General features: G+C 40.0%; 5 protein-coding genes across 5 annotated transcripts; all 5 read right to left on the bottom strand.

Moving 5' to 3' along the window:
* Nucleotides 1–434: 434 nt before the first annotated feature.
* On the bottom strand, nt 435–2,274 carry LOC104807727 (alkane hydroxylase MAH1-like). The gene has a single exon (XM_010533118.2). It carries the CDS (start codon nt 2,219–2,221, stop codon nt 677–679), a length of 1,545 nt encoding a protein of 514 aa, XP_010531420.1. The 5' UTR covers nt 2,222–2,274; the 3' UTR covers nt 435–676.
* Nucleotides 2,275–2,410: 136 nt separating this feature from the next.
* LOC104807726 (violaxanthin de-epoxidase, chloroplastic) lies at nt 2,411–4,683 on the bottom strand. Its single transcript, XM_010533117.1, has 2 exons — nt 4,355–4,683; nt 2,411–4,017 (listed from the first exon to the last, which is right to left on the bottom strand). Exons 1-2 carry the CDS (start codon nt 4,670–4,672, stop codon nt 2,746–2,748), a joined length of 1,590 nt encoding a protein of 529 aa, XP_010531419.1. The 5' UTR covers nt 4,673–4,683; the 3' UTR covers nt 2,411–2,745.
* Nucleotides 4,684–5,059: 376 nt separating this feature from the next.
* Nucleotides 5,060–7,668, bottom strand: LOC104807725 (probable ATP synthase 24 kDa subunit, mitochondrial). Its single transcript, XM_010533116.2, has 7 exons — nt 7,563–7,668; nt 7,011–7,110; nt 6,707–6,851; nt 6,432–6,542; nt 5,993–6,139; nt 5,384–5,506; nt 5,060–5,288 (listed from the first exon to the last, which is right to left on the bottom strand). The coding sequence occupies exons 1-7, from the start codon at nt 7,599–7,601 to the stop codon at nt 5,225–5,227; spliced, it is 729 nt and encodes a 242-aa protein (XP_010531418.1). The 5' UTR covers nt 7,602–7,668; the 3' UTR covers nt 5,060–5,224.
* A 137-nt stretch (nt 7,669–7,805) lies between these two features.
* LOC104807724 (ras-related protein RABG2) lies at nt 7,806–9,622 on the bottom strand. The gene is made up of 7 exons (XM_010533115.1): nt 9,418–9,622; nt 9,227–9,253; nt 8,920–9,019; nt 8,636–8,782; nt 8,474–8,554; nt 8,215–8,363; nt 7,806–8,112 (listed from the first exon to the last, which is right to left on the bottom strand). Exons 1-7 carry the CDS (start codon nt 9,471–9,473, stop codon nt 8,043–8,045), a joined length of 630 nt encoding a protein of 209 aa, XP_010531417.1. The 5' UTR covers nt 9,474–9,622; the 3' UTR covers nt 7,806–8,042.
* Nucleotides 9,623–10,651: 1,029 nt separating this feature from the next.
* On the bottom strand, nt 10,652–11,886 carry LOC104807869. Its single transcript, XM_010533295.1, has 2 exons — nt 11,660–11,886; nt 10,652–10,868 (listed from the first exon to the last, which is right to left on the bottom strand). Exons 1-2 carry the CDS (start codon nt 11,884–11,886, stop codon nt 10,652–10,654), a joined length of 444 nt encoding a protein of 147 aa, XP_010531597.1.
* Between the last annotated feature and the right edge of the window lie 1,841 nt (nt 11,887–13,727).

Here is a 13,727-nt window from a genome sequence, read left to right as displayed (position 1 = left end):
AAATATATATATATATATATATATATATATATATATATATAGATGTTGCAACAGCCATCTCCCCCGCAACTTAACGTGGAGGTACTTTTGACCATGAATTAATGAATCACAGGTTTCTTCCACGTGATTTGCAATCTCCTCAACCCTCTTTACCGGTAGATGAACGAGCAACTACTAAAAATAGACCAACACAACATGTTTTCTAAATGTTTGATATCGATGATATCTAATTTTGTTATCCGAATAATCATATACCATTTTCAAATATTATATGAAATTATTCACACACATGTAGTTTATTTTTAAGCAGAATACTAAATCTTAACGATAAAGAACTACAAAAATGTTTGTCTTTTAAAATAATAATCCCACGGAGTGAATCATTTTCCAACTCGAAATCTTTTTTATCGCCTTTTGTTTTTTGTAAATATAACTAAGAAAGGCATCTGCAGTTTTCCTTCATGCAAACAACAATTACACACGTACAATCCAACTGTATAATGACCCCTTTTTCTTTGTAAATTTCATGAGAGAGTGGAAAAAAACAAAACGGAAGATAACAGATTAAGCTTTCTCCTAAAATACAGACACGTATTGGATTGAACACATGCAACATTAATCTTATTGTTACACTTAGGCTTTTGCTTCCCATCAAAGACAAACGAGTCTCGACTCATCAGACAGAGGGCGATCTCTTAGAGACAGTGACTCTAAGGCCATTCTGTATGCGAAGAATGACCGAAACAACGGACTTCACTTCCTGCCCTTCAACCACATTGATATCATAGTTTCGTATTATCTCCACGAACACTGTCTTCAGCTGTGTGAAGGCCATTTCCCTCCCCAAGCAAGCTCTCGGACCGGCGTTGAACGATAAGAACTTGTAGGAAGGCTCGTGTTTCAGCCCTCCACTCTCCGAGATCCATCTCTCGGGTTTGAAGTCCGAAGCGTCTTCTCCCCACACCGCTTTCATTCTCCCCATCGCGTAAATGATTATAAGGATTTTCTCATTGGCGCCGACTTTGTGCCCGCTCGGTAACACGTCCTCTTTGGTTGGAGACTTGCGTTCGAATGGAACCGGAGGGTATAGCCTTAGTGTTTCGCATATTGCTCCGTGTAGATACACCAACTTCTTCAGGTCCTTTGGATCAAACGATATCTCACCATCATCATCGCGATTTGCCATTCTTGGCAATTTGCTTTGTATTTCTTGGCGGATCTTGGCGAGAGACTCGGGGTTCTTGGAGAGAAGCCAGAAGAGTCTAGTAAGAGTAGATCCCACTCCCATCCCAGCTACCATAAACGTTAAGAGGGTGTCTCTTTGGAATTTATTGTCATATGGGTCGAAGAGCTTGTATTTGGACTCGTCTGAATTCATGTAGAATGCCAACAGATCCATAACTTCGCCATTGGAATGGATCCCCGACCGTATCTCCTCTCTTTTCGTAGATGCGTATTTTGCACAGATTCGGTCGAAAGTGGCGTGAGCTCTCCTCATCTTCCCCTCCGCCCCGACTCCGAGCCAGTTTTGGATCTTCCACAAGAATCTTGGCTTAACATGCCTATACACGATGCACTCTACAGCATCGTTCAGAGCGTTGTAGAACTCGACCTCAGGCAGTTCGATGGAGAGACACCCGGGATCGTACCCGGCTATCGTAATGCATGTCGTGTCGAAAATGTATCTCTCGAGCACGTCTTGAACGTCCACGACCATATTTTCCTTTGCGGCCTGGTCGAGAAATGGCAAGAGACCCGTCTTGAGCTTCTTGACGTTGGCGAGGAAGGAGAATTTCTTGAACCCTTCGTGGTTGAAAATCGATTGAGTCGATTTCCTCAGATTCTCCCAAAGGTCGGAGTCCACGTTCAGTATACCGTCTCCAAGAACATCGAACACTTCCTTGAACTCGGGTCCCTTCGGGTAATTGCTGAAATGCGAGCTCATTATGTGGTGAATGTTGGATGGATCCACTGTGACCAACATGTCGATTCCTGCAAACCATGGCCCCTTGAAAGTAAATGTCAAGTCTGAAATCTCAAGAACATCGGCCGCCCAATCGTAAACGCGGTGGAACACGACAAGGACACCAGGAAGCATCCCTAGGAATGGCCAGTTCCTGGGGAAGCAAGCATGAGGTTTCTTGTTGAGCAAGATATGGAAGACGAGAAAGCAAACGAAAGCTATGGAGATTTCAAGAAACCCTATCGAAGGCGAAGCCATTAGAGAAGGATTCCTTTGAGGAGGGTTCACAAAGGAAGAAGCTTTATGATTATTTGTATGGTTTTGGACTGACCCAACAGCTCAATTTAGTTGCTATTTATAAAAAGCTCACTCACAGAGTAAACCCATGGGGGATGTGAAGATCATTTGAAGTGCATCCATCACGCAACAATTACCTGTATAAACACATTAAATGAGAAAATACCCTCCAGCTAATGTGAAAGTCCAAAACAAACGCATTAAATTTAAATAAAAAAAATTAATGGCAGCAAACACTAAGCGTGTATGTAAAATCTCGTAAATACTGTAATACATTAGGTGTTTCACAATTCATTACACGAGCATGGATTAAACGTGTGAAGAAGAGAGCAGAGAAGAACACTCCGGATGACTTGGCGCTTCGGTAGGGGCCGGCCGTGGCATATGACTGAAAACCGTACTGACATTACGCGTTTGCCGACCTGGGCCCAGAGAGATGTAAGGAACAGACAGACTTTCTATCTCCCCTGTTTTGTACCTTTGAGTCAGATGTCTAGTGCACTTTGAGTCTGGTTCTTGATCTTGATTCTGGTATGCAGTCTAGAACCTTCTGGAATCCCCAATGGCGGATTCTCGCAACAACGATTATCGACGACAAAGAGTTCCCACTCCTTAATCCCGCATTTATCCAATGCAGAGTGCAATCTCTCCTTTTCGTTCTCCCTCGGGTATGAACCGTCGGGTGTGACAAGAACGGCACCTGTGTAAGACTGTCCTGCCACACGAGCTGCTCCATGGTAATGGAAAAGACCCCAGCCGAGATCGTCAGACACATCTACGATTGTCCAAAACTCGTTCGAAACCACACCATTGTCCAACACACTGAAATTGAACGTCCCGGGGGTTTTCCCTCTCTTCACTGAGTACCTTCGCCTTCTCCATACCATATTCCCTTCAAACGTCCTGACCTGGAATACGGGTTCATACCAAAACGACGTCTTTCCTTTTCCTCTGTAGAAAAGTTGGTACTGACACGGGAACTGGTCATAAGCCGGGTTCTGTCCCGCAGTGACTCGCCAGCTCCAACCCAAGTCCCCTAACCATCCGACAAAAAGATCTTCAGCTGTCTCATGACACAGTTCGTTTCCTTGGAAACTGGTCATGGGAGGGACACGTGGCTTTTCAGGGACCTTGGCATCCAACTCAAGGCAATTGTGTTTCTGCAGAACGCATAGGGAGAAAGCCTCGAGGTACGGACTCTCGTACGAGGCGATGCATCTGTAGCTACAGACCTGGTCCACTGGACTACACTGGTTCAGACACTGAAGAGCTTTTCTGCAATTCGGGTCCAAGAGACAGTTTATGATCTGAGGTCCACAGTTCTTTACCATGCATCCAAGTGTAGAGAAACCTTTTGATCTCAAGTTTTTCAAGACGGGCACCGGCCTTATATATGCGTTGATGATAACGAGCAGACAGAATCGTATGTCGTCAGAGTTGCGTCGTCCCCATGCATCTTCCACAGTCTTTACCACCTCTGTTGCTTTGGTTTCTCTCTTCTTGAGTTGCATGTCAGTCCCACCAAGCTTGTTCACCAAATTTGGAGAAGAATCGAAGCAGATTATATTGGGGATGTTTCCGCTGTTTGCTTGAATCCACTTCACTGATTCTGGGTTATTAACAGCCACAACCACCAAAATATCACCCCGGTTCAGGTCCTGTTGCAGATCCAATGCCCTTTGATCTCTCGAACGCCATAATCCATCATTAAAGACGGTCATTTCATACCCTTCATCAACCCATTTCAGTCTTTTTGCCTGCTTATAAAAAAAGAATCATCATTAAAGACTCGCATTCACGGTGTTGTATACACCACCAAATCTATGATAAAGTCATATATCCTCATGAATATGGGCGGTCAATTAAGTTACTGTGGTAGAAATAGAATACAGAAAGCAAATGAACTTCATCAAGAACATTCACATACTCAACGTTAATTCCAACGGTGAAATCTATTCCCCACATACAACTGTGAGTTCCTACTTGTCTAGACTTGACATTTCAGCACCGAACGAAAGAATCTAAGTTTCCATGGGCGGCGTGAAGCAAATGCATTTACGGAAGAAACGCCCAAAAGAAGAGAGAAACACTTACAGTGTGGAGCATAACCTCCTCCCATGCTGCGGATTTCAGCGGACTGACGGCTCCTTCTCCCACAAGACCCACAATTCTCACCGGCGGCTCACGCTGCTCCCTCGCCGTACTCTCCGCCGTCTCCGAAACCGCGGAGACGACAGTTCTTGTCCGGAAAACCACTCTCCGGCGGGAAATCGGAGTTTGTTCCAAGGAGAGAGGAGGCTCCCAGAAAAAATTAACCGGCAAGAAAACCGGTCGACGGGAGAAGAATCGGCGGTTGGAGAGAAAACCAGGTTCCGGCTTGAGAAGAGAAGATACGTCGAAAGACATGGCCATGAGAGAACGGATCTACACCGACCGCTGTGAGACAGAGAAGATCGCGCGGAGCATTTGTGCACAGGGATGTCTGCCAAGTGTTCAGTTCTGATTGGCCGATGGTAAACCACTTCGTGTCCCTTGAACTTGGAATGTAATAGAAATGCCCAGAATCACGCGGAATCTAACTAGCGTAGGTTTTCCTTCTCCCAAATCCTTCCCGATTTACACCCATTGTCATAAGAAGCACTTTTGTTCTCTTGGGTTCCGAAACTAAACTCGAAAGAACAAATAACGGTAACGACACATCAAAACGCAGCACATGATTTTCATTGCAGGAAACTGTCCACACTGGAAAGAATTGTGCAGATTGAACTGTCAAACAAGGCAAAGTGTGTAAACAGGAGAGAGCAAGCAACCCCATTCAATCCAGGGTTACCTTATTAATTACCAAAGCAAAATAGCAGAGGGCCGATCTTCCCATTGAATACAGACAGACAGGAGGATCGTTTTGCCTTCTGAGTGAGTCAACAGCTTTAAAACAAAATCAAAATGACACAGGCCATAACACCTTCATATGAAGTTACGGATGTCCAAGGATTTCACATCCGGCATAGCCTCGTCTTGGAATTCCTCCCTGAAATTTTTGGGGATAGAGAAGGGTTCAACATAGGATTCTAAACCATGTGTAGTGTAGATCAAGCGAGACAGGAACAAGGGCGAGCAACTTACTTCTTTTTCTGAGCTTCCATGGCTTCCAGAGCCTCACTCTTCAGCTCCTCTAACTGCACTTTGGCGATTTTGAGTTCCAACTCTTCCTCATATTTAGGAAGATCTTCTTTTCGGATTCCAAGCCTGCACAAATGGGATGCAAAAAAAAAAAATTACTCAAAGAACAACCTTTCGAACAGGAATTAGTGATAACGGTTCAATCATGCCAACCCTTCACCTCTACATGAGTGGAAAAGTAAACTAACACTAGCAAAGCAGCCAATGTGCGAGCCTAACACTTTTCAAGCAAAATATGTCGTTTGCACTGACCATCTTATGGGCCATTGGGATTTTGCATATCATAATCCTAATCATGCATGAACGGCATCATCTTATTTCATTAGCTACAGCAATAGGAAAACCTATAGATCTTCCGGACCACAAGAACCCAGTTCCCATCAGCCAGCTAAACATCTGGCTGACAGGTCCAAGCAAAGCATCAACGGAAGATATATCACAGCAGATGCCATATAATGACAAAATGTGTCCCACGTGAAGGACCCACCAAGGCAAATTAGAAAGGAGTAAGAGGTTGCTTTTATTTTTCTTTTTTATGCGAGAAATGCTTACTTCTTGTTGATCTTGTCAAATTCTGCCATCAAAAGAGCCATTCCTTTCTTATCGTCCCTCATAAGAGGCTTTTTTATTTCCTTTTCGACTTTGTCGAGAGCCTCAAACATCATAGCCTCGGCACCAAGCTCATCAGTAAGGCCCTTCCTGTAGAAAATAAGCCATAAATAGAAAAGTGACCCCAAAAGCTTAACATTCAGCACAAAAATACAGCTCATATCTAACAATTGTAGGATACGTTCAAACTATATGTGAGAAGGGAAAGAACCGAAAAGATATTCAATATCAAAACATTTTCTTCGACGATGGATATTACAGGACCTATGGCAAGTTATTACAATATAGACAGTTTATTTGTTGCCAGTTATGGTAGAATGAAACAAAAGAGCAACTTCAGTGGCAAGGGAAAACCTCTAATAGATTGACTCAAAACACCTACCTCTCGCGAATCTCCTGCAACTTCAACAAGTATTCACGGGCATCTGGAATCTCCTTAGTCTCTATGTCAATGTCATACTGAATTCGTTGAGATTCTGAGAACATGTCTGCTCTGCATATCGCGTAAAAGGATAATAAACAACCAAATCAACATATAATAAAATCATACTCTTACATAGACGTAGTTTATGGAAAATTGAACGCGAAACCAATAATCTAAAATACGTTATAACATAACAAGAACCATTTAAAGCCGAACAGCTGCAAGAGTCCTACTTTTTTCTGATTGTCTTCATGACATTTGCATACTGCCGTACAGCAGCCGGGTCATCTGGATTAATGGTGATCTTTTCCTTGCGAAGAACATCAACTGCAGCCAGAAATTTGGTCTTGATCTCCATGAAGACCTCCTTCAACATCTCTATTCAGAAGACAAAACCAAAACAACCTCTCACACATGAGGACATAATTCCGACATGAAATGCAAGGGAAATTATTTGCAGCAAGCTCAGAAAAAATATAAACTAAATGACATGCATAATATTCTGTTCAAATCAATTAATCCAGTTTATCCGCCAACCGTCTCCTTTAAATGTAGGGCGAGCAGCTCCAGTTTCCTTGGCGAAGGAACGAACCGAAATAGCATGCTGCTGCTGCAAAGCGACCACACTGCCATGGAGCTGCATAATCATAGAAGAGTAAGATGTTGAATATGAGCATACAGAATAACAGAGAAGTACGGTCACCAACTCATCCTGTTCGCAAACATTAATCAGCTAATAAAGTTCCAATCTTTTCACCGTTTACACTCATAATTTTCGGATTATGCTACTTAGGTGAATTCATTGACAGCTCGGAAGGAATAAAAATCCCCGTAAAACCCCCTCCATACATACAACACTGGCAGCAAGATATCATTCAATTTGCCCCGAGAAACTCTCCTATCGAAATTGTATACGAGTTGGCTTAAAATCAGCATCCGAGAGAACACAAAAAGAATCGACCAGAATCAGCACGTGAAACGTGGGAAATCAAATCGGAGAGGGAGAGAGAGAAAACGCAAACAGCAAGATCACTGAATGAAGCCGATGTGCTTGAAGGAATCTAGGGAATCGAGCGAGAGAAAACAAACCTGCTTGGATCTGGAGAGGAAACGAGAAGCAAGCGCCATGTTTTGATCGAAGTTGTTTGGTTTCAGGAGACTAGGGTTCGCGCAGAGTTGAAAGATCCGCAAGCAATTTAAGAGGTACGTAGTAAAAACTAACGCTTTTACAGCTGCGGTAAATAATTAACCTCAGAATGATAGATCAACGGCTGAGATTTCTTCGATCGGCTCTCTTTTTCCCCCAAAAAAAATATTATTCTTTTGTCAAGATAAAAAAAAATTATAATCAGTTAAGACATATCTCGTTTCTATGGGCCCGACCCGTAATTTCTTTTTCTCGTTTCACCACCATCGTTAGAGTACTACAACATATTAGAGCATTGCAAATACAAAGAAAACAAACCCTATAAGGTAAAAAAGTAAATAGTAAAAGGAAAACATAAGAAGAGGCAAAGGCACTTGGGAGTAAAAACAGAGGGGACTCAGTTTTTGGATCAGAAAAAAGATTCAGCAAGCACAGCCTCCGTTCCGCTGCTCGATCATTTCTGAAACAGATTCAGACATGTCTCTGAAATATCTGCACAAGACAAAATTGAAATATGTAATAAACAAGACAAAAGAACTGGAAAAAACAACTACGTTTCGTATAATATATATATATATATATATGTGTTCTCACATGTTGTCTTGTTGACGTTCGTTGGCGAGAGCTCTGTCTGCAATCCCCAGAAAAGCATCATCGACATTGGTATTTTCCTTGGCCGAGGTCTCGTAGTATGGGATGTTGCCCTTCGAGACACACCATTCCCTGGCTCTCTTCTCTGCAACCTGCAGGAATTCGGCGAGTTCTTGAATCCGTTTAGATCTGGAAAGATTGTGACCGAGACAGAATCTGGAAATCTGAAAGAGAGATTCATGAGGGGATAGTTCTCGAGTACCACTCTACTGTTTCCGCCGTCTACATCGATCTTATTCCCGATCAAAACAAAGGGAAACGTCTCGGGTTCGATAGGATTTGCCTGTTATAAACCAGACGAAGTAAAATGTTAACTATGACTTAGTCATCAAGAAACCTATCTCTGAAAAAGATCTGAAAATACCTGCTTGAGAAATTCTTCGTGCCAGTTGTTGAGGGATTCGAACGTTCTAAGGGTATTCACATCGTATGAAAGAACGCAGCAATCGGCGCCTCTGTAGAATGCAGAACCTAAACTGTGGAACCTTTCTTGTCCGGCTGTGTCCCAAATCTGTGTTCCATACATTGGATACATGCCGTTGTTACATAAACAAAGACAGAACATGAAAGCAAAGAACCCAACAACCAAAAAAAAAAAAAAGTGCTGGTGTAATGTTTCAGGGGAACATGAGAGGATGATGATTTTACTTGCAAAGTGGCGAACTTTTCTCCTATATGCAGCTCCTTGGTGACGAAATCCGCTCCGATGGTGGCTTTATATTGCCGGTTAAACCTTTTATACACGTACCTTGGGTCACAAGTTAAGGGTTTTACAAGGCGATTGAATGTCTGCAGAAACCGAGATCAACGTAGAGCTTTGCACTTGAACAGTAGATTGTTAAAAAGGCAATGAATTTTCATTTGAAACAGGAGATGCGAGAATTTTGAAATGTTTGGGAAATCAGATGAGACAAAACAGGGAAAACTTCAAAGAGGTTCTGCCATTAGAGGATACTGGTTCATCAAAGATGTCTTCCCAACGCTGCAGAAAGATCAAGAAGAACAGAACAGAATAAGAAGGAAAAAAAAGATGAAAATTTTTGGAGATCGAATGATAACCCTCGATTTCGATGGTTACCCAGGAGAAAGTTATAAGCAAAAATCATGAAAAGATCATGAAAATCGGAGAAAGACGGCAACTTTTACCCGCTGTCGCCGAGGACGATAACCTTGAGCAATGTTCTGTTCTTGATGGAATCCATCGTCCTGAAAACCAAATCCAAAAAGATGAAGCAAAACAAAAGAGGAACCTTTTTTGTTGTTGTTGTTGGGTTTTTGGTTCCTCCAGGAAATGTTTCTTTCTGGATTCGGACAGAGACGATGATTGTTCCTGATCTTTCCTCTAAATGAAAATAAAAAAATTGTATTTATTTATTGGTAGAGTTTGCGTCATTTTCGTGTGTTGTTTTGTAATTTTGGGTGATGCGAGGGGAAGCCATGTGAATCCTTTGCCAACCAAAACCCAAAAGCAATTGTTAGAGACGAATTCGACCCTTTTTTTTATTTCGTAAATTATTTATTAAAAAAACTATAATTTTTTTGGTTTATAAATGGACTTGCTAGGGCATCTCTTACTTAACTCCTATTAATTAGAATCATACTATATATTTAATCGTACAACATGGTTCGTCGACATGTAGGGATAAGATGTCCTCCACATCGGTTCTCTTCGTTGGTCGTTGACAGGTAGCATAGCTATCCATGATTAAAATTTAAAATACATTTTTTAAAATTCTTCTTTTTTATTATTATTTTTTAAAAAAAAAGGTCAGGAACCTGTGCTTTTATATGCTCTTTTAAAATATTTACTGCGATCACCCGTATCTGATTCTGTCTGTTGTTTCTAAATTTTATACAAAAAAATAAAAAATCGACCGTAATTGATATTTTAGAACTACTTAACAAGCATGTAACGTAAAACGGCAACGTTTTTGTAACTAATTAATCATTTTTATTACATAATTTAAACTGTTGGAAAAAAAAATAGTTACTCACGTTACGAAGTTTTCTGACACAGATGCGCGTAAAATACTCTGTGGAACATAACTGGATACTAGAAAGGCCCAACTATATTGGGCTTTAGGTTTACAGATTTTCGTTCGGCCCGGCCCATTAATTCGTACTGAAATACGACATTAGAGCCCTTTGAAGTTTGAACGTTCTATAAACAACTAGCGAAGCATCATCATCACACAAAAGCTTGTTACTTTCGGTGCCACCTTTCCACAGACGGACCAGCAAGACTATACCATATATACGTACCCTAACAACTTGGTACCGATTTCATGAAGACGTACTGTAACCATATACGATTATCTATACATTAAAAAAAAGCGTAATTAACATTGATTTAGATTTATATTCACACGTACGTGTGGGGTCATGGAGCAGAACGAGAGAGACTGGAGTTGTTCTGAAAGCGCCAACTGTTTCGAGACGTGAACTCGATTTCGTCGTCGGGGTCACAGTACACCACGGAAGGGCTTCCGTGGTTGTGTTTTCCTTCGTACGTTGTCAGTACGTAATCTGGATTTGCCGTGTCTTTTTCTATTCTCTTCTTCACGCTGCAATTCGGGTTCGAACACTTGTGATAGTGCCTGTCGAAATCGGATTATCGGTCAATAACGTATGTTTTGTATCCAATTGTTTCATTAATAAAAAAACAGACAGTCGTCCACTAGCTTATTAGTTTTGGGCATGAAAGGTATTCAACAGCCATATATGATCATCAACAGTAACATTATACAACTTATGATAAGTGGACGTATATATTTAGCATACAAACACCTTTTTTAATACGAAAACAATTACATGTTGTCCTTAAGTGATTTGTTCATTTAGGTTTTGATTAGTCCATTTATTTAATCCACTCCTTTTCACTAATCAACTTGTAAACGCACATGATTTGCCTGTTTATATATAGTTATAAAATCACTAAGTAGGACAAATAATCTCCTGTATCCTATATGACCACCATGACAAGATTGCTAGAACAATTGATTGATTACCAAGAGGACGAGTAGAGCTATACATATATATATACACACACATATATATATATATATATATGTAGACTATACAATTAGACTTTATGTTCATTTGGACAATGATCTTTTGAAGATACATGGTTGAATTTGTGTCGTTCAACGGGAAAACGTCATATCTGCATTCTAAATTAAGTGAATTAATATTTGTTTTTTTTTTCAACTCCTATAAGAGAGTCTTTCATCTCAATTCATCAAAATGGGTGCATTCATCAATTTCACCCATTATCGTATGTAGAGAGATCATCACAGATGCACATGATCAACACATACATAGATGTTTATATATATATATATATATATATATATATATATATATATATACATATGTAAATGCAACTTGCATTTCAAGGCCGGTAAATGAAGTAGCCATGCTTGCCGGTGGACTTGCACCGTTAGGAGGGACTTTCTCCGACGAGTTTATACTCCAAGTGGACGAGGGTGAGTCCTCGCGGTTGATTTCGTCTCCGATCATCTGTAAAACATCGGAAACACTTGAAAAATCAAGATCGAAGTTGAAAATTTCGTCTAATTCGGTGAAATTAGGGTTAGGGCTCGAAGGGAAGTTCATGTCTTAGAAGGGAATAGTCAGGAGACTTCAAGGCAAAGAGGAGAAGAGGGGAGGATCTCGCTCAAGAGATACTGTTATTTATATCACAAAATCTAATTAAGGAAAATACTATTTAGAAGAAGAAAAAAACATGTATAATAATTAAACTAACTAAGACTTTCATGGTTACTTCCCCAAATAGATACAACGAAGCTTCTTCGATTAATAAAACATCCATTTGCTAACGACATGCTAATATATATATATATTTTTATCATAAACAAGTCTTGAAAATTAGGAAAAAGTTGTTTTTCCACGCAACTCTTTCGATTTTCACCGCTGATGTTACTTGCTTCCAATGGAGTGCGCCCAATTAGCATGCATGTATTATGCATATATACGCTAAAGTTTTTTTTTTTTGGAATGAATATGCATAACCACTTCGAAAAATATATATATAAACATTCTGTGCAAAAAAAAAAAAAAAAAAAATCTAAGTAAATCCCTTCAAACCCATCCTCTACATCACTCCATACAATCATCCTTTATGCTGAGAAATATATATATACACCTTGTGCTTGTGGTCCGTTTAGTTGGAGCTTTATGTCGTTGCACCTTTCCTATGCAAATATTAAATATTTTGTAAAATTTTAGATTATATATGACAACCATTATGCTATGATTTCGTTGCTTTCCTTTCTATATGAACAAAAATTTAAAACATTAATTTATACTCCCCTAAGAGTTCGTAAGCAGATGACGTCATCCCAATGACCCAAATCCTACTCGGTTTTAATCTTCGGTCGGCGGCGGATGATGGCCGGGCACGAGTAATCGGCCCAACCAGTGATAATCGCGACCACGTGGCAGAATATTCGATCCCCATGGACCCACCAATTCGCATATTCTCCTCTCTGGTCGTGCTCGTGTTCGGAAGAACTTTGCACACCAAAGCCTAGATAAATTAGGGTTCCCTTTTTAACAAAATATATGGTTTGGGTCCGTTAACCATGGTTAAAAAATAACTAAAACATTTTAAAGTTTGAAAAGTTTAGAAATATATTATATGTATAGGAATAAAATATATAATTTTAATCTAATAGCTATATGCACTGTTTTTTTTTGTACGATCGAAATCTCACGTGATCATTTTGCATGGATCGGTCGCTTTGACCAGCTTGACCTAGTCACGTTGACTTAGTCTCCACATCGCAATTTTCTTGTTCAACCGGTCGTGGTACGTATGGCGTGTGAATATGTGTATTTTTGTTTTTAATGCAACTTGTATGTCAAGTTGTAGTTTACTCAATTCAATATCACCAATTGTAAATTATTTTTGGATCAAATTATATAAGTGAATGGACTAATTATCTAACTACGGTAACGATAGCACTATATCATGCATGCTTTTAAATAATTTGGCTGATAAATTAATATACTTTTAACGTCAACTATTGGGGGTCAATACTTATATAGTAAGTTCTCTCCAACTTGTAATATTTTTGCTTTATGTTTTGCGAATAAAATATTACGACAATCTATACGTACAAACCCTAATTTTTCAGTGTCATGCTAGTGATATATATAGCTAGGGTGCATTATAATTATTTTTAGCTAAAAAATTATATATTTACACCTCTGACATTAACACATCACTGAAAAATGATCTATACCGTGTACGTGCCATTTGTTCGGGTTTAATAAAGATCCTAACTTATATATATATATATATATATATATATATATAAGTAAGCCATATATATGTTTATACACATTTAAGATGCGCTTGACCATATAATTACAAGGTCAACCTTTGGGATGAAGACAGTAAACGGACCAATAGTCCCCCCCCCCCCCCGGCA

Source organism: Tarenaya hassleriana, unplaced genomic scaffold (assembly GCF_000463585.1).
Source record: "Tarenaya hassleriana unplaced genomic scaffold, ASM46358v1 Cleome13, whole genome shotgun sequence".
NCBI lineage: Eukaryota > Viridiplantae > Streptophyta > Magnoliopsida > Brassicales > Cleomaceae > Tarenaya > Tarenaya hassleriana.
Note: the sequence above shows the minus strand (reverse complement) of the source record. Positions and strands in the feature narration are given on the sequence as shown.